Consider the following 24,285-nt stretch of genomic DNA (forward strand, 5'->3'; position numbering starts at 1 on the left):
TGGGAGGAGTTTTTCCCTCCCCAATTTCCAAGTCTTAGTTACTTCCCTTCCCCTCCCCCACCACCCAAATCCAAACAGTGTTTCCTTTGTCTTTCCCTCATGTAGACGTCCATTCTCTGGAGACAAGGCCTAGATGTCTGGCACAACAGGACCCTGATCTCAGCTGGGCCTTAGGCACTGCCATAAAAAACAAACAGAGATCACAGAAGCATGGTTCTTGCAATGTAAAACAGTCTGAATAGCAAATAAGTCTTTGGATAGGTCTGTCAGCTGACATACTAATTACTATGTCGGAACGCTACAGTTTAACAAAAGCTTATATGGCCTGAAAATTTATTCCAAAACATCCCATTTAGTGACTATGTGTGCACATTTGGAAGGGTAAGTTGGGAATTCACCGCAATACTAATGTGAAGAACGTATACCTCCAGCAAGATCAACTGGACTACTAGCACATTTTAGCATGGCTAATGAATTGAAGTTTCCTCAGCATGTTTTCCTCCCAAGGGCTGCGGGCAATGATTACAGAGTGGAAAGAACCAACCCTGGGTAGAAAGAAAAGTACCTACTCCTACATCTAAATCCCTACTTGGGAAAGGGATTTCCCATTGCATTTCAGAGAGATCTACCCCCCTACCCCGTTGTTTGCATGGGCTCTTCAACACACACACAGGTACGCACACCACCCCCACCCCCCACCCCCCAATTCTCAGACTCCAGCTCAGTGAAGCATTGTGCAATGCAAGCTGCAGAAGACAACCAAGACTACACATTTTGGGGAAGGACAAACATCACTTCCAAATCCCCTTCTAACTTACACAGAGACCCTCAACACCAGGCATAAGCGGAGCCACCTCTAAGGCACACCAGTCCCTTGATTAATTTCGTGGTCAATCTTCTGGCTAGTAACTGACACCTCCTGAAGGTTCAAAACTGCCTTCTGATGTTCCTCAATCCCATGATAAGATATAACACAGCTCTTTTGTGCTTACAAGCCATTTTCACAGAAGATCATGCTTTCTTCGACTGACCTATTTGTCACCAGTTGCTAATATAAGTCAGTGAGTGTGGTTGCCTGATACCAACACATATAGTATAGGCTGGGAGCACAAAACAAGCTTTTTGATGTGTTTATTTTGGGAATGGCCACACACCATACTTGCAGTAGTTCATATTAATTATTGGTGTCACAGTTTAACCCTAGCTGGCAACGAAGCACCACGCATCCCAGTGGGATGGGGGAGAGAATCAGAAGAGTATAAGTGAAAAAACTCATGGGTTGAGATAAAGACAGTTTAATAGGTAAAGCAAAAGCCACACATGCAAGCAAAGCAAGACAAGGAATTCATTCACCACTTCCCATCAGCAGGCGGGTGTTCAGCCATCTCCAGGAAAGCAGGGCTCCATCATGCCTAACAGTTACTTAAGACGACAAACGCCATCACTCCAAACATCCCCACCTTCCTTCTTCCCCCAGCTTTATATGCTGAGTATAACGTCATATGTATGGAATATCCCTTGGGTCAGTTGGGGTCAGCTGTCCCAGCTGTGTCCCCTCCCAACTCCTTGTGCCCCCCCAGCATACTTGCTGATGGGGTAGGGTGAGAAGCAGAAAAGGCCTTGACTCTGTGTAAGCACTGCTCAGCATTAACAAAAACAACCCTGAATTATCAACACTGTTTTCAGCACAAATCCAAGACATAGCCTCATAGTAGCTACTATGAAGAACATTAACTCTATCCCTGCAAAACCAGCACAGATAGTATTAATTACACAGCATTAACTTGTTAATTTTATTTCTAAAAAAAAAAGTCTCCCCAATCTGCCCTGCTAATGAACAAGTTCATCCAGATGCCAAACAATAACAGGAATTGGTTTAATAAAATTTGGAAGTCAGCTTTATATGGCGCTAAAATTAAGGGCTTAATTCTCTGTTCTACAAAAGGTTAGATTTGTTGGTCATCTGCCAGCATGTACTATCTCAACTTCAAGCTATGTCCCTACTTGCTAGTCCACACCTGAAGTTGAAGCAAAATGAAGATTCAAAGGAGATTTAACATCTGGTCTGCTACTCTTGCATCTCACCGGCCATTAATGCTACATCACCTGGCTCACCAATGCTGTGCCTAATAACCTTCACCAGACTACTCATTCTGAGGGACACAGCTTTTTTCCATAGCTGAAGTTACAGTGCAGAGGCTATTCCAGAAACACAGGCACCAGCCACCAATATCTGAGGAATTATTATACAGACATCTAACCTGCTTCCCAAGTTACCTGAAGATTTAGGTGACAGGAAGGTGGAAATATTCACCCTTGCATTATTTGTCTAGTTAAATTTTGTTTTTCTGATTTTTCCCTGCCACTTCAGCTTCTTCAGTTACTTTGGCAACACCTTCCAGCAGTCCCAGAAAAACTCAAGCATGATCCAGACAGAAATCTCAGGTATTTCTGTCAGCCTATCACATAAGCAGGTGAGGTCAGATGCACCAAGCCAAAGCTTTCAGCATCACAACCACTGAAATTTCAGAGTATGGTTTGACTTCATGACCTGTTTTCTAGTGTGAGCAAAATGCAAATCTGTATTTTCATATTCTTCTAAAGCCTGTAAGAGGATGATATTTGCTCCTACTTGGATGCAACAAATGATGTGTGACAGAGGGAGGGGATTGCAAGAGCACCTTCCGATTGCAAGAAACAATTAGTCAATTTTGCTCACATTTGTTTAAGTCCTGGGGATTTCTCATCTGCTGCTTAAAGGCACCATTCCTTTGATGAAATGTTGATAATCCTATCCAGTTGCAAAGTTAGCAAGCAGCAATAGAAGTCACGAATAAAGGATACCAACAGCCCTGCCTTCAAGCACTGCTAGCATACCTTCGGATATATGTTTCATAGCCGTACAGTTAAGTGTCGTACTAGGTCTTAAGACTATTTTTGGTCTTTAGCTTCTGAGAAGCATTCCTAGGGCAGACTACTTCAGTGATTTATATTTATTTATTTTTAAAACATAAATAAATATGCAGAAGAGTGAGTGAAGTGTGACCCCAGATCATGGTTTCTGTGCCTGTAGCTATACCATTTAAAACAAGATCAATAGAAAGCCCTACTTTGCAAGCAAGATGCCTGTCTTTAACCAGAGCCAGAAGTCTCATGAGCATGACATTTCATTCAGATATAGCAAAAGACTTCTTACGACAGAGATGAGGTATTGATTAAAAAAAAAAAAAAACAACAAAAAAAAAACCACTAAGAAGAAAAGCAGCCCTACCCACTCAAGCAAGCTGTAGGTTTGAAGAAAAAGAACAAAATGAACTTTGGTTTGACTCCTCTGTGCTCAGAATTACTCTGCGACAATGATTCCCTGCTGCCAACACACACTCCGGCTCCGAGAGTGGGGGTGACTACGTCCAAGCCAAACACAAGTGTGGCTGGAGAGACTCGCAGCAAATTAGACAGCTCTTCTTTGTACTGATACACAAAATACAACTGGGGCACCCCGGAAATATTAAGGGCACATTCCTTGGCTGAGCCGATGCTTGCTGAGCAGCGCTGCAGGCACCAGTGATGCTCATCTCTGGAGCACTGATACAGCACTTCCAGCAGCTCCCCAAGCTGGCAGATGGAGATCCCTTGGAATGAGACTTGCGAAACAGCCCTGAAGGGTTGATATTCTCACTCAGATTATCTAAATCCCAAAGTGGAAAACACACCAAAAGCATCCTTACTCTGAATCACAATGAAATGCTCAGTAAGAGGCTGGATTTACAGAAAGCCAGCTGCAAGCAAAGGCAGCCCTTGGTCATCAGTGTCACAAGCATCTTGAGGAGTCTACTCGGATCTACAGATAAAACTGTATGTCCAAGTCAAGTTCCTCCCTCAAAGTCCAATACTTCAATCATGCTGTGCATCTGGAATCAAGCTGTTGCCACTCCAGACACAGTACCTCTCTAGAGAGTCTGTATCCTCCAGAGACACAGGGCTGCAAATGACTCCAATTCTCAAGGGGGGGGGTTGTGGTTTTAAATTTGTTTTTAGAAGTTTTTGTAAAAGGGAACAGAAATATTAGAAACTGCCATTACAGTGATGGTATCATCTAATAAGAAAATAAAAAAATAGAATATGGAGTTCCCTTATTATCCATTTCATGAAATATCAACACCCTTGTAGCCACTTTATAACTGGCCCATCAAGAAAGTATGAAGATTTACACTGAATCAGTTTAAGGGCCAAAACCAAACCAAGTGTACCAGGCCTCTTTTGGGCTTATACGCCATGGCTTTCTCATGGATTTAGCAGTAAAACTTTCAACTGTATAATATGAATGTCCAGTTTAACATTACTAAGTACTAGTAACAATCTCTGATTTAAATGAGCAGTGATATCTGATGGGGCACCAGAAGATTTAGGAAGAGAACAGACATCTCTACCAGCCATGAGCTCTTGCCCATGCAGCACAGCCTGGGCCAACAAGAACTCCAGCACCTTCCAGTCTTCCTTGTGCTAGTCTCACCACAATGTTCACACTTTGCAGTGGTTTCAAGTTTCTAAATCAGAAGCTTTGCTGGATTTCCAATTTCTAGATATCCCCATGCCAGCGAAAAAAAGAAAGAAAGAAAAAAGATTCTGAAGAATTTTAATTTTTCCAGACTGCATACCAGGCTTAATTCCTTATTCTCTGTTACTATTGTCTACGAGTTCACTTGACAATTTTCAGCTCTTCAGATTTACAGCCATTCCTAGCAAAGTATTTCATCCACAAATAAACGCAACCATCCTTTTTCTGAAGGCAAGGGGAAAATATATAGAAAGCACACAGATGTTTGGCAAGTACATCAAAGCTAGGCTAGTCAGTACAAAAACCCTCCCCAAACCCCCTGACATTCTCAGTGCTTTAACAATACAATCAAATTTTAAATATGAACAGAGGGGGATTCCAAATGGGTACATAACATCTACAATAATAAATTAATTGTAAGTGCACAGAAACCTGGACTACAGAAAGCTGTACACTGTACTAAACATCTTCGTGTGCCACTTCATTCTGTGAGGCCAGTCACACTGAGTCTGAGCAAATCTTTGTTTTTCACATTACCTAGTCTCATCTAATTTCATATTAGTGATATCAACTCCTGGCCAGTAGGTATCAACTTACTGTCTTTGGCAAACTTGTGCTTGTGTTCTCTGCACAGTTGGAGAATATGGTATTTGGCTCTTCAAACCCTGCGATTTGCTGCGGACCCATGTACATTCACTTAGATGCTCTTGGATCTTTGGAGAGCAGAGAGCACTTTCCCCTCCGACAATATTTCATAACTTCAGCACGTAATACCTTTTCCAAAGGCGGACAGATGTGCAGGAGTAGTTTCAGTCTTCCAAGAAGTTTTCCATTAGGATCTTGATTTTTCTCTGGCTGTGTAGTCCAACAGCATAATCAAGGCCCCTGCAAGGCTGGAGATGGGAGGTTGCTGCTCAAGCAATACTTGCTGCAAGCAGACCATCCAGCTGACGTACTGCCCATTCGCTCTCCGGGTTCAGAGATGCCGCTGTGAGGAGGCCTGCTGGCACACAGCTATTCACCCTTTTCTGGGGAGCTTTGAAAAGGGCATCACAGAAGAATAGCTTAAGCCCAGCTTGTCTTACAAGGGGAATTTCAGCCAGAAGCCATTACATCAAACATTCGGGCTTTTGAGGGGTAGAGAGGTATCATATGGGATGGGTGGGGGCAAATGGCTCTATTTTGTTTTCAGAATACTGTATATCCTAGTTACAGGAAAGAAGCCAGCAATAATGCCTATCCCACTCCTAGTTCAGGGTTTGTTGTTGTTGTTGTTTTGGGGTTTGGTTTTTTTAGTTTTTCAGGCTTTGAAGAGGAGAGGGAGGAAGAGGAAGATCCTGAGCTCCAAGAATTTCACTCTTAGCATGCCAAAGCCATCAGCAGAAGTGCCCAGATTTTCCACAATGGCTTGGATACATGCCACAGTAAAAGAAGCCACTTCATAGTAAGCTGCCGTCCATGAGGAGACACACTTCACATCACTCAGCTTCAGGGAGAAGGGTCTACTTTCCTTCACTACAGGGAGAGCTGATCTGCATGTGAACTGCTCCTGCGCAAACAGCCATCAGGCTGTTGGGTCACCCTGGGGGACTAAGGACACAAGCAAGTCTGTTGTCATATTCAGGAAGGCATCAAATCCATGATGATGTTCAAGGTGGATTACTACGGGCTAAAGTAGTGGAAACCCTACAAAAAGCAGAAGGGGGGAGTTGATGGGAAAGAGGATGGTTGTATCCCTAAAACTCCTAGGGGAAGTCAGGTTTTCAGCAGGGAATTGGAAGCTGGAAGCAGAAAGACAGCCACAAGTTAACTTTTTGATATCTGCATGCACATTAGGAAACATTATTTGTTTCTGCACATTCCTATTAGGATGCATTAGTTTTTGCTTACTCTCCTTTTTTTTTTTTTTTTGGCCAGGAAACCCTGATACTGCTGTCACATGATTAAGAAGTTGCTCACTAATTCAGCAAAAACCTGACACTCCAGTGTCTCTGGCTGTAGCCACTGTACAAAGAGCATTTGGGATCCTGTGGCAGCTGACAGCTCTCCTCTCCTCCAAGACTGACATTAACCAAAAGCCTCCTATCTAAAAAAAAAAAAAAAAAAAAAAAAAAAAAAAGAGGCAGCTAGACGGAATACAACCCACATTCCTCCTATTTTGGGAAAGTCTGGATTGGAAACCTAATTTCTCATCTTGAACCCATGTGTAGCTGTTTAAGTGTAGTTCAGGAGCCATGTGACATTTACAGCTTATTCCTGTGAATGCTATAGAAAACTAATAAAAGAGTAAGAATTATTAGGAAAATGTACTACAAAATGCAACGCAGACTAAACTGGAGCAAACGCTGATAATATTCATACCACTGCTGCCCACCAAGGACCTTCTGCTGCACAGAAGGGATGTGGTGTTGGGAAAAGGCAATTTAGTGACAAGTTGAAAGCTTGAAAACTCTGAGGCTGGGCACTCAGTTCCCACTTCGCCCCAAGCCTGCTCCTCATTTCCATGAGAAATTGCATTTGGATTTTCCAGAGTCTCTGCCACCTATTCAGAAACCAGTCTTGAGCAGAAATGGCAAGTTTGCACTGCTGCCAGTTCTTCAGCCCTTACTTGGTCACACCGTAAAGTCTTCTGCCTCTTGATTCCCTTCTGCCAACCTTCAAACGGTAATTTCTGAACACTTTTGGGCAAAATCCCACCTACAAGATACTACTGGCTTTGAAACAGAAGAGGACAGACAAACATCCAAATACAAATTGAAAGCACTTGCTCAAAAGCCTCCACTAGTGTCTCAACAGTTCTTGACTAGTCAAGACCTTACATTTTTATTTTTAAAATATACTTCTGCCATGGTTCTTGGACCCCTTAAATCAACATCAAATTCCACTACGGATTTAGACTTCACAACGTGACTTCAGTTCTCCAAGCACAGAGTAAGAGTCTTGTGAGAAGGTATCACTTCTGCCAACGTCCACTTCCAAGTTCTCCAGCCCCGGATAGCAGAGAAACAAAACAGGATAGCTGCGTAACAGCAGTCAGCCTCCTACACTCTCAGGAGCTTCCTGGCTACCACTACATTATGAATTTCATGAGCTGTCAAACAGAGCTGGGTCCAACTGTGTGCCCACTGGTTTTGAACTGCATGGCTTGGGGCACCACATGCCATGCCAATGCAATATCCTGTCACTAGCATGTGACAGGAGGCACAGCTCTATCATTTCAGGGAATATTATGAAGCTGTACACATCCAGCAAAACAAAAACCTGGTATGGCCCATACTGAGAGATGGAAAGGTGCACACAAATATCAAGCCCAGCTGGGCACCCAGTTATAAGAACTAGGATGATCAGGAACTAGTTGCTGACTTGAGCAAAGCTTTCACATCCATTCACTGGCAAAACCGTACAAGTCCAGTCAATCACTGCCTCAGCGTTGGCATCCCTGAATGTAAAGCAGCAAAAGGGCAGAGAAAGATAGATAGGAAACATGACGAGTTACGCGACTCATTTTCCTCCTCCGTACTGGAAGTTGGCACAGACACCAGCGAGCACAGGAGGCAAAAATTAAGTAATAGGGAAAGTGGTGCATGACAGACTGATACATTTGAGTAGCAGATGTCAAGAAAGAAGCCAACTTTAACATTCCTTTGCCTTTCAGGCCACAAGGCACCTCTCGTAACTAATGCACCTGGAGCGTTTTCAAGGATGCTGGCCACATACTGCTCACAAACTTCATGGGATTAACAGTACAGCCTGTGGGATGAATCACTCCTATATCTTTCTTTTTTTATCCCACATTAAAATCTCAGAAGGAAGAAAACAGTGGCTTTCTCATAACAGATTCTCTCTCCTACTCTCCAAAAACATGCAAAGGACTTGTTACAAATTGGATGTTGCTGAGGCTACAGATAAATTCCAGAGGAGTGCGTACCACCAAAATAAAAGCACCCGAGTTACTTCACATTGTTAGCTGTACTGTCTTCTGCCATTTTTCTGTGGTTATTTCTTATATCGCTGATGGAAGTGGTCTGTCTGAAGTGCGAGTTGGCCATAGGCAAACATTCAGTGGAACTTTGCTATCTCCAGGAACTAACTAGCCTTTACAAGTCCACTTTCTCCCAGAAGAGTTACTGTTCAGCTTCAGAAGCCAAAGATAAGCGGTTCTGACCTCTGTCATGGCTCCAGTTGAACAGGGGTGACTATAGTTGTGAAATTTGCTTTCTTAAGTGAGGGCTGCTTTTACCAATCTAGGTCAGGCTCAACTATAGCAATCAAGGCTCCTTCCTGCCAACTCACTTACAAGAAAAACACTAAGTACCAATGGACAGTCTGACTCCAGAGTTCTACCTTATAAGTGCAATTCTAGTCCATCCACCGAGACCTGATGAAGGCACAGCTCTGAGACAGCTACAGAAAAATGCCTCAGCATCACATCGTCGAGGTTAAGGCAAAACCTCAGTCCCACAGAAACACAGGATTTTGATTTCCTTAAACTGAGCAATATGCTGTGTTATATTTCCTTAGATCAGAATGTACTCCTGACAGGCAAAATTAGCAGAGGATTTAGCTATCACAAAAGATCAAAAAGCATTAATCACGTGGGATTCTCCACAGAAGGTACAGGAGATCAGTGGAAAGGAACAAGAAACACGGCAGAATAAATGATACCCAGGAAGGAAGTTGCTAATCCCCACCTGCACTCAGTTATCCTCATTTGAGGCCTCCCCTCCTGCATGCGCTTAAGTTTCAACCAAATTTACCTGGGGACAGTCAGATGGTCTACTCATGAGTCTGCTTAAAGAAGAGGCAAAAATGAAATAGAAGAAAGATTATATTATTTGGGGATATTGAGAAGAATTACTAGTTTAGGCAAGTTTCAGCTAAAGCAGATGGCATTCCTGATGTACCAATGACCTAGCACTGTTATTTTACAGAAACCAGAGTAGCTCACCTGGCAGCCTGCAGCCTTTGCTAAAGTGGGGATGAGTTTGGCCCAGTTGCTATTTCTATTCCTGTTGCAGCATTGCCCCCAAGACATACTTGCCAAGGGCAAGTGCATGCCCAGGCACTCAGCCTCTGCCATGTCTGCACATAATCAGTGGAAAAAAGGTCCTTGTGCGACTCAAGGACACCATGCAAGGAGGCCTCAACACTGGCATCTATTACAGCATTACAAAGGGTTGCTACATCTCATCTGTAATGGAAGTTTCCCTGAAACCACCAGCATTTTCCCTCAAGTGCCACTAGACAACAATTACTGGTAGCCTGAGCCAAATTTAAACCAGTGTCAGCAAGCATCTTGCAAGCCATCCCCAAAACCATTCATTCCTTGAGTTCCCACATTCTGTGCGTTCTGCAGACAGCGTCCTCATTTGGGGATATTGGTTTCTGTTTAGGACTGTCTGCAAGGAAAACTCTGGGGTGGCATAGGGAAAGTAACACCCTTTCAAGTGGTTGGCTCTCAAACCTGGATACTTCTGCAAAAGAGATACTTAACTTCCCAGTTGAGTGGAAGGGTTCACGTGCCAACCCCCAGAGGCTCACTTCTTATTTTAAAACCAACAGGCTAACAGCCCAGGAAGCATATAGTCAGCTCCAAAAATACACCAAAGACATCTGGAATGACCAAGTGTGTAATTTAACTTGTAGCTGGTAGAGGAACCAGTTCTGCTTGCTGTACTCAGGAGGAGCAAAAGAGACATTTTCTATAGGGCTCAGTTATCCCATTTGCCTGGCAATGGAAATAGCATCCTATTTCTGGTCATTCTACTTTTATTCAAGGACATTTTGGTCACAGAAGGTCTACTTGAAGCAAGGGAATAATTTGCAAGCTCACCCTCAGCATACAGCCATCCCCTAATTTTGGTTCTTCATCCTCTACAGAGTTTCCTTCTCAGTAACGGTAAGGAATTTTAGATAGGATTAAGAACAAAACCTCAAAGAAACTGTTTCTCAGATTCCTGATCCTGTTCTTGGGCAAACAAGCAAGCAAGCTTCACCTTCTCTCCCATGAGTCAGTGTGTGTAGTCTTCCCCCTGCCCACACCCAGAAATGCAGATCCTTCAAAGTGGTTTCCAGGGCACTGAATAAATTGGCCTTAAGTTTAATCCTAGGGTTTCAAATGGTCAGTGATGGATCTTCCCAGGTTCACATTACCCATCCCAAATCTCCAGCTATACTCAGTTACAACAAATGGGTCAAGTATCTCCAAGCAACTCAGGTTTTTCCTCATGGAGGGAGGCCTCCAATAACATCCAAATGCTATAAAAGCTCATGTGGGAGATTAAAGTGCTATTTATGAGCTTCCCAGTGTTCAAGCCAATGATTCAGGTTTAATATTAGATGCTGTTCTTCCAATCCTAGGGTCACTACTGCATGGAGATTTACCCTGCACCCCTCCATCACCTCCATCATGTTTGAGTAGGGACTGTGTTCAGGGCTTCCTTAACTTCATTTTGGTTTCAGCACACTGAAATTGTTATTTGATTGCCAGGTTTTGTATGCAGTCACCTAGACTCCCTAAGAGCTATTGTCCTTTAAGAAGGATACATTTCACCTGCACATATGGTCACCATTTGAAAGTCAGCACAGTGCCTCAAGACCTGGACATCAAATCATGAAGGTGTTATCTTACACTCGTCAGACAGCGCAGACGTGTGCCTGCCAGCACTAGTCTAGCTAGTCAAGCTGCTGCTAATCATGAAAAAGCAACAACTTACTTTCTCTTTTATCCAAGTATCAAACCAGTCTGGGATTCTTAAGCAAACATATGGCAGCTGTATTAATATAGAAGCAAAGTGAAGCTAGGTCTGTGGCATGACTGCACCCACCATTGCCCTTACCCTCCAACCACTGGGAGATATGCTTGCATTAAAGCCCATCCCACCAGCACGCTTACCAGAAAGGGTGTGCGCACGCGATGGGAGAGAGGAAAAAGATCAGCAGGAGACAGTTCTGTGAACAGAATTAAAACAACTTTTCAAGCTAGGGCTTTCCAGCACACATTTGCATTGCGGGGGAGAAATAGGAGATATGGACTCAAGCAAGGTCTGGGAAATACTTCACATTATCACCAAGTTGAAGTTTGACTATGTTGCCAGTATAACTGCAGTCCAGTTTCTATTGAAATAAAGCGATGTCCCATTGCATGTGAAACTTTCAGATGAAGTCACACAGTATCAAGATACAAAAAACCAAACTGGCCAATAAAAATAGTAAGAAGCAGCCAGCCAATAAAATAGAGATCCAAGAGAGCCCATCTCATCCCTTGCATCTTCCAGAACTGCTTCAGTTAATCTAGCCATGAGCCAACATCTTTCTGCCACAAAAATAATTGAAGTCTCCATCAAGAATGCTGGAAAGTCTCATGTCTCAGCCCGAGGGGTGGATGGGAAGAGCCGACATACACCCCTCTGTCAAGCCACCCCCTAAATCTGATTGTATTATGAAACTCCTAAGAAAGACAATTACTTCTATAGGTTTTGCTTAATCTGAAGATGGACAAGAAATTGGTTTGTGGGGAAACTGAACTCTTTTTAACATGAAAACCAAAAGTAACGAGTTATGCTACTAGTCGTAACTGAAACGCGTCTGCTAATGATTACAGCTTCCATTTTACTGCCAAAGTATTATTAGAACTGCTTATTTGCTGTGCAGCTTGGGGAAAAAAAAATCTCTTCCATCTTTTATTAATCTTGTCCTCATCTGACACAACAAAAATGCACCATCAGTCTTTTGCTTACTTGGGAAAATGGGCCTGAAAGTCACCACAAGAGCCAAAGTTTTTGTGTACAATTGCTTTCTTGATTAACTAGAACAAAGGGCAGAAGACGTCAGTCACTATGCATTAAGTTTAGTATTTTCGGGGCTTATTTAAAGCCATTTCAATGACTTGCTTTCTTAAAAGAAACTTTGACATAACAAAAACCTATGAAAACAATGCTTTTTTAATTTTTTTTTTTTTTTTTTTTAAAGGCAGTCACATCCCAAGGAACATAGCCCACAAGGTACCTACAGGACTCATTGGAAGGCCTCAGTAATATCCTTGTATTTTCTTGGCCTCAGGTAGTTTCTTGCTGCAGTGCTGAGCTGGTGACCTATTTGGCTGATATAGGAAACCCAATCATTAGAAAGTTTATGTATTCTAATATGAAAAGCAGATTTTCCTTGGAAACATTTTCTTGGGGCAGGTTTCAGGGTCTTGAAACTGGCAGTGACTGCATAAACAGAGGAGGTAATGAGTAAAGGCTCCAACCAGGGATGCTGTGTAAAATTTTTTCCTTTCCAGCCTGCCATCCTGGGCTCCAAACAGGGTATGCAGTGGAAAGAGAGAGAATTTAACTATCTGCCTGAGTATAAAGTCTCAGCACAGCAGGATTAGATGAGAAGGGAAAGAAGAGGGAACTTGCAGTCAGCTGGAAATTTCAGAATTGAAGTTTTCAGGGGCCTCAGAGAGTCTACTTACTATTCAGGAGTTGTACAGCAAACTTAAAGGTAGTATTTCTTGCTATCTTGGCTTCTCCGCACTTACTGATGTGCCCGGTTCCTCTGAGACTAAGTTGCCTTTATAGACAACTAAGTCTTCAAGTCCGTGGTTTCAGTGGTCACATCCCACTCTCTCCCCAGCAACCAGACTAACAGGGCAGTCTCAGAAGTCCTGAGCAGACTTCATGCCCACAGCTACCAAACATGAAGTCCAGACAGGCTTTTTCCCTCTCCTGCTCCTAGAGTGCGGCTTAAGGGTCTCAGCTCCATGGATATGGGGAAGTCAGAACAGCTGCAGATAACAAACAATCTTTGCAAGGGCCGACATTGACTTTTTCCCACTTTGAACTACACTTCTTGTGGCTTGGAGACAAGAAAAGTCTCTGTGCATGCTGACCTGGCAACCTTGCAGGACCTCTTTCACTCCTGCCTGTGTGAAGGCTTTCTTGCTCTGCTGGGCCTTGCAAGGCAGGGGAATTCCTCTCCCTGGGCTCCCATTCCCATTTCTTGAGAGATTAGAGAACTGTAGAACTAAACAGGTAGTATTTTGTTCCACATCAAGCCAGGTGGAAGGAAGTTTAAAAGGGAACCTGTTTACTTCAGTGGGATGCTTAGAGGACAGGAGATGGGGGAAAAACCCAGCCCTGGAGATGCATATTTAATGTACCTGGAGACTTCCTATTCACAGCAATAACCCTTCCCCCAGCTTGGAGAAATTTGAGGGTGGGGGAGAGTTGTCCCACAAAGACATGACATCAGCTAAAGAAAAGGCAAATGAATGCAGAAGTCAAAGTGGTTGGACTTCAGAAGTCTCCATAAAAAGGGGAAAAAACCCCCAATTCCACATAACTGAACTATCCCTGTCAGAACAGCAGTTGGCCAAGATTAAGTCAAACAATGGGAATGGGACTGAAAAATGAATATAAACCACACACTATAGCCCAAAGCATTTGAGAAAATATGCTCTATAGGGATGATTTCAAACTGGAAGTTCAGCCTTACTGTGTCTCTATCTGGAGGCATGTTCCTTTAAAACAATTTAAAAGCAGACACTACATAGAGGGGATCTGATAGGTACTATTAAAGAGGAGAACGCTTTAGAAGAATATGACCCCATGACATCTCTTATGTCCCTATTACTTGTTAATCATTCTTTTCCCTCTAGGAGAGAATGAAATGAGGCAGCATTGCTTGGAAAATAGTAATTCATTTCTTACTACACTGAAAGCTTCCACGATGAACCTGACAGGACAACACTACTAGTTAACTTTAGCAAGGCTTTATGAATGCACCAAAGGTCACTTTAGTAAGACATTCAGCTGTTCCCAACTCAAGTGGGACTCAAATAATACAAGCCACCAATCAACTCCTTCATCCCAACAAGCAAAACATCCCTACTAGCAGTGCTCCAGAGCAGTTTGGAGATGTCCCAGGAAAGCTTCAGCAGAATTAGGCATTGCAAAGGGCATAGTGTTACCAGACAGCCATATTTCAAGTGTTCATAATGAGCTTGTCACCAAGAAGTCAGAGCAAGCATATACTGCGATTCAAAGTTGGGCAAAGGAAAACCAAGCAAGAATGTCTATGAAATGCAGAAGGGCTTCCCAGAAGAGATGGAAATGTCACAGCGCAGTTAAAGGGACAATCTCTCCTTATCACAGGCCTGGAACAAGTATTCCCAGCAGAAAAGCAGGAGCCCACCTCAATCCCTTTGCCCAGTCACAAAACCACAGGTATTTTGGAGGTGGCAATGGAGAACAATGTAATTTTCCACAGTGACAGAGGACAACTACAAACACCAGAGCAGTAACAACCCTGCTTTGATTCCAGCATAGTTACCTTCCCAGCTCTTAAACACAGAAATAAACGTCACTTGCCATGTAAGTTACTAAGTGGGGGAGAGGAAAGGCATTTAGACATCACAAGACAGCAGCACGAATATTACAACGCATTCATAATTCAAGCATTTTGTTTTATGCAGCAACCTCCCAACCTCAGCTGAGATGATGGTGTGGTGATGCTCAAGCAGTAGGCAGGTCTAGAAATGTCAGTCTCAAATAGCTTATCGTTCAAGCCTAAGTACGGGGCAGCCTTGAACTGCATCTCAGAGGTAACCACTTCAGAAATGTTGCGGCACGCTTCCATTCTCGGCACAGTAAATCTAAGTTAAATTCTTGAAACTCAAATGAGGGCTTCAGCCATACCAACATCCTTTGCCTGCTGAAAGTTGTACAGTCAGAAGAAGAAAGCAGCCACCACCCCCTTACCCTTGCAGAGGCACACATTTAAAAATCCAATTAGATTAGAAAAAAGGCAAGAAAAAAGAAAAGGGGTCAGAAAATAGCTTACAAAACAGAATCACCAGAGAGGTCAGGGTAGGCTGTCAAGGGCTGCTTCCAGCATAGTACAGCTGCTAAAGTCATTAGACAGTGTCACCCCACCCTTGGGCTCCCAGGGGCAAAAGCAGAGGAAGGAGGGCTCCTCCTCATCTCCTGCTGACCCGGCTGTTTCTGGTGTGAGTGTAAATTCTCTCCATCCATGCAACATTTTGCAAACAGGTCATTGGAAGAGGGAGTGCCTGTTTGAAGTGTTTGCAGGGTTGGTCAGGCACTATATTCCCAGAAAGGAGCTGATCTCCAGTGAGAACTTGGCTAGAGCAAGTCTTCACATCCAGTTTTACCTCTCTGCTCTAAGCTTGTCTCAGGCTTCCCCCGGAGCCAGCACAGAGCCAGGACTAGTCTAAGTGTTCCTGTTCGTCCTATCAATACTCCGTTGACCCCATTTCCATTGACTACTTTAAAACAAGGCACCCAGGCTCCCTCCATAGACACCAGCTTCCAGACAGCGAAAGTTTAAAATAAAACCCACCCTTTGCAAACAGACACACAAACAGGATGCTTTGCTTACACTGCTGCAAAACAAAACGAGAACAACCAACCTTAGTCACTACCTCCAAAAAGCCTGAAGACAAAGATACTGCTGCAGTGAGACAGGCAAGTGCCATTGAGCACGCTTACCCTCACCACAGATGACTGAAACTCTGCCTGCACGGAGAAGCCCTCTTCCAGCCCCTGAGCTGCAAGCATTTGAAGGAGAAAAGCATCTCTGCTTTGCCAGCATTGTCCCTGTTTGGAGGGACTTATACAAACACTGTTTTTTAGGACATTAAACAACTGTCCAGTAACTCCTAGCCAAAAATTCCTAATCACCCACCCTGCCTTCTCAGATGGCCTGTGTTTGTCCGCTTTAGTACATACACTGGGCAGAAAACTGCAGCAGGACAGGAACTGATTCATAAGTGGATCAAGTATCCTCTGCTGCAGGGCTGGTGACAGGCCCAGAAAGGCACGATGCACAGCAAGGCAGCACTGCGCTCAGAGTAGGGCACTGAAGTCTACAGAACTTTGTTTTTGAAGAAGGGGTTTAGGGTGGTCCTTCCTTGAACTCAGCTCTGCTTGTTAGAGAATTATGAACACTGGTACACAGAGGAGTAGTTACACAAGCTATCCCAGGTATTTAGTGGTGGCCACTCACCTAAACCTGTCCTCTGGGATGAAGCCACCGGTGCTAGAGGAAAGGTGTTCGACCTACATAAGTGTTTGCTTTTCCTCCTCAAATTCCAGGCACAGCTCAAGGGCTAATGATGAGAAGGGGCTGCTGTATGAGGGAGTATTTACTTTTTATATCACGACCATGGTCTCTTACAAGGTTTAAAATTCAAATACACAGCCATGCTGTGAAGGAATGGAAACGCAGAGAACTGAAATAGCTTTCTCAGAGCAAACAGCAGGGCAGGGCTGGATGTACAACAGAAACCAAGTCCTGCATCACATCTGATGGACCACATTCTCTTGAAATGCTCTGTAAGGAAAAAGAGCTTTCCAGGGAAAGCCAGCATGCACAATTGCACCTGAAATAAAGCATGATGTTGGCAATTAGGCGTACCATGTCTGGTAATACATCTGACCAGTGGATTTAAAGCTATTGTCAATTCATAAGCAAACATGGTAACTGCATTTTCAATTTGGTGTAGACCTACAACCACATTTCTGAAGCCTAGGAAACTGCTAGCTAGCTAATTTACCTGTTAGAATAAATGGATGTGTACTGGGTTTTGGCCAGCTTTTGCAAGAGAATACTCATGCTGAGAGACATCTGCTAGCAGCGCATACAGTGCCATGCTCCCCCCATGTACAAAGCGGGGATCATGAAGACAACATCCTAGAGAAAGGGGTAGAGCAGCAGAAAGCAGGTGCAAGACAGGAACAGTGGTCTTTAAAGAACTTAAAGCAAAAAAACCACCAACACTAAAGAAAGGGGACCAAAAAATCAATGCTACTTGCAACAACAGGCATGGCAGAGGGGATATAGGGATGAAAGATTGATCCATGAGTTGCAAAAAACCCATGTTTCTCTGTTTCTACCTGGAACATTTTAAGGGTGTACCTTTAGCCAAGATGCAGTAGTTAACCATGAAAGTAATCTTGGTCCAATTTGGTACCAAGTAAAACCACTTCTTAACCCTGGAAAGCAACACCTTCAAATCAAGGGTGCTGTGTTCCCCATGAAGAGGCAGAAGCCTAACTCAAAAAGCCCTCAATCTAAGAGGAGGGAGTTTGCAATAGCGAAGCCAGTACACCCCTAGGAGTCACTCTCAAGAAAGCTGTGGTCTCTCCATGTCCCTCTCCTAGATCACAACTGCAGCACAAGTGAAATCAAATGGTGGAGCAGAGCGCATTGCCAGACACACACTAGCCTCCTGACACTGTGCAGACAACCAGCAAGTCCCAAGACCCCTAAGCCAGGGCACCCAGATAAGCAGAGACCTTCCTTATGGTGATACTTCAGCGACATATCCCACATCCCAGCTAAGGGGAGAAGAGCAGCCTCCCTTCCCAGAGATCTCTTTGGGTCCCAATAAAGTTACACTAGCCATAATAGCTTTGTTTTACGTATTGCGTGTAATATAATATTGGAAATTGGTCTGCAGTTATGTAATTGCAAAGGAAATGGCTATGATCCTTCTCAGCCCAGCTGAAAATGCCATCCCACCATGCCTCTGCTGCAGACATAGCTCCTGGGGGCCGCAAGGGAAGAGCGCCCATCCTGCCTGCAAGTAGAGCAGCAGCGGAGGCAGAGGTGCTCGGGAGTACGCTTATACTTCACCGCCTGTCAGGTTTTCCATTGCAAACACTGCCGCCACAGTTTATAGCTTGACCATTTCAAGCCACATCCACGCAAAACTTGGCAGACAGGGAGCTGCTCTGGCCCAGTCCCTCCCCCTTCTACCTTAAAGAAATCTCTGTCGGATTCCTGCTTTAAAGTCACAACATTTCTTTTCTGCAGCAGAGATACATTTTTAAGTCATTCCACAAGGCTTTTTCAGTTAAGGTTTAAAAGAAGCCTAGGTACTTGAAGGACAAGACTCGAGTCAACTATTCACATTGTTATTCTGAAACAGCTCAGAAATGTTTAGATAGCCTTGGACAGTGCAGGCTGGTTACACAGTGCCTTTAAACAAATCACAGTCAGTTCTAGCAAGGAACACAAGCCCTGGAACTACAGCCCGTTCCCAGACACCATCTGTAGAGACTGTAAACCTCTGTTCTTCTCCTGATGCATCTGTGACCATTGCTACATGCAGATTTTCCTCCTCAGCTAAGGAAAAAAGAAAGAGATAAATATCCATCAGATACATCAGCCACTGGTCTTCTGCTCATGCAACTAGAATTAAGGTCGAAGGACAATTTTTGTAGTTTTGTTTGTTGAGCCAAGATAGGCATTTGCTGCAAAAACCAAGTGTTGAAGTCTGAGAGCTGGTACATTACTAAATAATTTGTTCTGAAGTATAGAAATCCTACAGATTTCTTTTATTCCAGCAAGGTTTGCTTCCATGGCAATTGCAGCAACAGTTGGGTGACAGCGACCCATGGGCTTCATAACTGAGATGAAGGGTTTCAAGAATTATTCACCACATATGCTATGCTGACCTTGCTTTTAAGTCATAATACTGAACAGAAGTCTCAACTTCAAATGATGTCCAAGTCATAACTTCCATTGGCACAATAATGAAGACAACCTTATCCAACTCTTACTGAAAAAGAAAACTAGGTATGAGACAAGGCTCTACTGAATGGGCTTGTGCGTATTTGCCTGCAAGATGCCTTAAATACCATCTGTGGGAAAAGTAACACTGAATAATACTATACAGTAAATGCAACACACTTACTTAACAAAGTTAATGTAGCTTGATGATAACCAGGTAAGACTTCAATAAATCAGTCACCAGATTTTCCTTCCCTTCTACCTCTGCCCTATATACACTGGCCTTTGAAAGCAGAGCTTACTTCCTTTCAGGGGGGTACAAAATTTGCAGGCAAACATCAGAGGAGACGGTGACGCTTGCTCAGGCCCTAGAAGTGTTCAGAAGAAAAAACCCAGCAGGACATGAAACAGGCACCATTGTTCGGAAACTAGTTTTGAGCTTCCTTGTGTAAAAAGCAGAGGGCCACTTGACCAGTAAAGAGAAGGTGTTTCTTCCCTACAAAGCCATGCAACAGAGCCAAGTTAAGGTTCTTCCCGCTTCAGGAAACAAAAGAACCATTTAAGTGTCCCTAGGCATTAGCAAGCCACCCTATTTAGGCAAGGTTTTAAAATCAGGCAGTCACCTGTGCCTTTTCATGTCTAGCTTCCCCAAAGTACAGTTAAAAAAACCCCAAACCAGACACATGATATACGGATGTATACACACAAGGAAGTTTGAGATACTGGCCAGGCAGCGCATCCAATGCGCACTGTCCAGTCTGATGGGACTTCTCAGCCACACAGCTAACAAGCAGCCTAGCCATACTTCCTTCCTTCCTTCCACTGAAGAAACTGTCCCTGCTGCAGGTGACATCCGTAATACTTTACATCACTTTTGTCCGTCTGGATCAGGAGAACAAGTTTAATTTATACAATTGCAGCTATAGTTTCGCAACACTTTGGAAGCCAACATAACCATACAGTCAGATGAATTACTACACATGTGCATAGTCCAATAATCTTATTTTCTTGAAAAGTGTGTCCCCATGTTCTTAGAAGTCATAACTGCATCTACTAGGCTTCCTTGCTTGCCTACACTGAAATTCAAACAATAACTCATGAGTTTTAAAAGTTGACACTTCAGAAACTTTTGCTAATTTCATTACACGCCATTCATAGGTTCAGCTATAGCTGAAGAGACAAGAAGTCATAAAGTCATTCCTGTGGTATCCCTAACCTAGGGGAGAGAAATAGTGTATGTGTGGAGTCCCGTTCTTGGAACAACTAAAACATGATTTCCCTGCCAGAACAGTTTAGACAAGCATCCAAAGCAAATGATGCTCTCTCCATCACCAATCTGTGACTTAAGGGTTTTTTAAAATATATATCTCTTATACATATATATAAAAATATATAGGGCAAGATCATAGTATGGAGTTCACAGCTTCAGACCTCCTTCCTTGTTTACATAGACATTAAGAAATCTGGCTGCTAAGCATCAGAATATGGTCTTAAGAACCGTAATCCAAATTCAAGGGTGTTTCCTAAGAAGAGTCACATTTCTAGACCCACTAATTAAATTCAAACCCTGACACTCTCCATTTATATCTCCAAATACTATATGGTTCAATACAATATGACGTGAACCATGCAAAGCAGAGGCCACACTAAAAGTAAACACAAAGGAACTGTAATTTGGAATTCATATACTTCTTGCATTATTTAACAGCCAAATTCCCTTGGCTCCATAAGCATTATCCTAGACAGGGATATCATCGGATATGAATGTAAGTTGCCACAATAACCAGGCTTGTTCCGACAGCAGCAACACCTACTGTTGACAATGAGGAGCCATCAAGCTTGGAAGGGAGGATGCTTGTCCACTAGCCCAGACACAGTTTAAGAAGTTAAGACATTTTCCCCCCTTCAATCATAATGATTGCTTTAAAGTGGGGCAGATGAGCATTTTGACCTCTACTAGTTTTGCAAGTGATACAGTCAGTACCCAGGAGACAGGCATTTCTGTTCACACTAGCCAGTGCATTTCCACACACTATCCTTTTGGACACCATGCTAAATCACCAGCCAGAAACTAACTGCATTGCTTTGAGCCAAACAAGCATCAGGCTTTCATACAGCAGAGAAATTACCGCTCCATTAAAAGAACCAAAAAAAAAAAAAAAAAAAAAAAAATTACAATGTACGGTCAGCATTGTGGATAACATGACTCAGAGCTCTGGAAGATGGATTTGAGTCCCAGATCAGGGTGCCCTGGTTCCCCCAAGCTCTGGCATGCCCAGCATACACTCCAGAGCCAGGCAGTTGTGACAGCCCTGCACATGGAGCTACCACGACACGAGCTTTTGCTTGAACGACTCCAAATGCCAGCAGTTCCTCTGGATGAGGACACACAAGTCACGAGCGGGCTGGAAACTAGTCCTGGACAACAGCTCTGGATTAATACAGAGGGAGTGCTGGAGGGGAGGAGGGGGAGCTGCTGAAGACAGGCAGTTACTCAAACCAGCTGCTAACCTGCTCCAACCACGCACATGCACGCAGTCTCCTGCATTTGTTCAGCCTGACTGAAAGCTACCAGGCATCCAAGAGTTAACGTACAAAAAAAGACATCTATACAAACACTTGCCAAAAGTCTCATTTTCCAAGTGGAAGCTGGTTGTTCCACGGATGGCAGAAGGAATTTCATCTTGCTTTTACATGACAGACTCTGCCTCCTTGCCTCAAAATTCCCCAATTAACACTCCCGCAAGAAGTTTTGAAACTGTATGGCCACGTATTTATCTACGCACACTCTCTCCCTTCCTACCGAGCTGTGGGCCACGGGCTCAGCTGTCAAGCCAAGTTTCATCCCAAGCAATTTTTAAACACTCATCCTATAAATCCTCCAAAAAGGGAGTTAGTAATGGAAATGCTGACAGAGACTTGAAGAGACAGCAGGGCAACTATATCAGTCTACTATACATCAGCTTCATTAGCTGCAGATCCTTCTCTGCCTTCACCTTCATTTTCCATTAGTGTACTTTGGCTAATTAACACACAAAACCTATGAAACATTCTTACAGTAGAAGGCAACATTTGGCCCCCAGCCCAAATCAACATTGAGAAACTTCAACATCCTCAGCCAGACATAGTAACTGTACCAGATGGAGCTAACGTACAGCTACAAGTAGTGATGAGGAAACCGAAAGAAGAGGAACACATGCAAAAATTGGACCATTGGAAGAAGGAAAAGCAGCAAACGTGTCTTACCGCTTTCGTTTTTCTCTATGACATCCACGACCTCTCCAGCCTGGAGGCTGATCTCAGAGTTCTCCTGCTTCTCATAGTTGGACACCACCACATATTGCTCCAGGATCATGGGTTCAGAGCTAGCATCAGCACCTGGGGAAGGGAAAAAGCAAGCCGTAAGCCAGCTTCCAGCCATGGCTCCTTGAGAGCGACCTCCGTCCATCCGATTCACGACAGGCCAACTTGTCACCAGAGCCAAGCGAATCAGCAAACAACCTTGGCTCGCAGCATATCCCCAAATGGCTGGCCATATAGAAACAGCCTCCTCTGGCCCACAACCCAGCAGCACAGAGGGACATCGGAGAGAAGAAAAAGAAAAAAGGGAGGAAAAAAATACGAAAAGAAGCTGAAAACAGTGAATTAGTTGCAAAGTTTCATGATGGATTCTGAAAATAAACCTCTTCCCAACATGGTTTCCACAATCCTTGCTCCCATTCAGAGAGAAAAATCCTGGGCAGAAGCAGCATAAATCCACAGCTGAGCCATCCCCCCAGTAAACCCAAAGGAAAAAAAAAACAGCTCTCCCCTTGGCGGCTCAGCTCCTTCTCCACTCTAAAGGCTTGAGCTGAAAGTCAAGAGGGGGCTGTAGATGCCAATCATATTCGTCCGCACTGCAGCCCTTAAATAGAAACACATGAGCAGGATTGAAAGAGAGGGAGGTGGGGTGGAGGGAGAGAGGGGAGGGCGGGGAAGAGTGTTTACTTGAAACAGAAGAAGAAAAAAAAAGTTATAGCGCCAGATCCTTGCTCAAACACGGCCACCCCCCTCCTGCCCCCCGCCAGCTCCGCAGTTCCGCATTCCCCGCGGCAGAGCAGCCCCGAGCGGGACCAGGGCACAGCACGCCGGCTTCCCCCTCTCCATCGCCCTTCGGCGCCTTTTTGGAGCCCTTGGAGCCAACCTCTCCAGTTGTTCGGTTTCTCTTTGTGCCGCGAGCTTTCGGCTATCAGAGCCATTTATGAACGAGAGTAGGCTCTCACACAGAGGGGTGGAAAAAAGGTGCAAAATAACGGTTCTCCTCCCTTCCCCCACACTCCTGGAGTTTCTTCTTGGGTTCTTTTGATTTCTGACTTCTCTACCCCCAACCCGAAATTGTGCATTTTGGGGTGGAGCCGCGAGGCAGGCACATCACTGTGCCAGACGTGGAGGGAGACCTCCTCGCGCTGCTGCTCGCCGTATGAGACGCATCTCGGCTCTCCGGTGCAACATAAACAGTGCCGATGGGGGCCTCTGCACTTCCAAGCCCAGGCACAAACCGACTGTGCTCTGCCTGGAAACTGCCTTGAAAAGTCATGAAAACCTTTAGGACATCAGGGTTTCTTAATTCGCCCTTATTCATATACTCTTCAAAGTGTCAGACCAGAGCAAAAAGCACCTACAACTTCTGTCTAAGAGCCAACATGCCCTAATGCAAAATTATTTTACAGGTTTCCTGAATTACAGCAGCATGTATTAGGGCAGAGTGGTTGGGCCAACAGCATTATTATACATTTTACATATTAAGAGGCAGTTCCTGTCTCTCTAGATTAAGACGCAGATGGAAAGCGGAGACAGAAGCAGATGTATGACTTGCTGAAAGTCCCATTTCACGTGACGGGGGCAGAGCCAGGAGCACACTCCAGGTCTCCTGAATCTCTGAAGACAAATTGGCTACAAGAGATGGGAAGGAAGCAGCATGGTCTGAAACTCCACCAGACAAGTCAGGGGACTGACAGCCAAGCACAGGATGCTCAGCACTGTGTTTCTAAATGCAGCATGTTCATATGCGTTTAGGCTGAAGATCCAAAGTGATTCTACAGACAAATAATTAGCATCCCTGCCAAGAGAGAGGTAAAGAATGCATCAGCCATTAAAACAGCATCCTGTGAAATGAAAATCCTAGAACAAAAAGCAATTAATTCAACCATTTCCTGAAAGGA

At 44.0% G+C, this 24,285-nt stretch overlaps 1 protein-coding gene across 3 annotated transcripts in view; it reads right to left on the reverse strand.

Annotated features, from left to right (window-relative positions):
- SH3PXD2A (SH3 and PX domains 2A) overlaps positions 1 to 24,285 on the reverse strand; it is a 269,677-nt gene that overhangs the window by 52,185 nt on the left and 193,207 nt on the right. For all 3 annotated transcript variants that reach the window (XM_075026320.1, XM_075026319.1, XM_075026321.1), the window contains one exon: positions 22,331 to 22,462. In XM_075026320.1, the coding sequence (XP_074882421.1) occupies positions 22,331 to 22,462 (132 nt within the window). The remainder of the gene's footprint in view (positions 1 to 22,330; positions 22,463 to 24,285) is intronic.

This window comes from Buteo buteo, chromosome 4, assembly GCF_964188355.1.
Source record: "Buteo buteo chromosome 4, bButBut1.hap1.1, whole genome shotgun sequence".
NCBI lineage: Eukaryota > Metazoa > Chordata > Aves > Accipitriformes > Accipitridae > Buteo > Buteo buteo.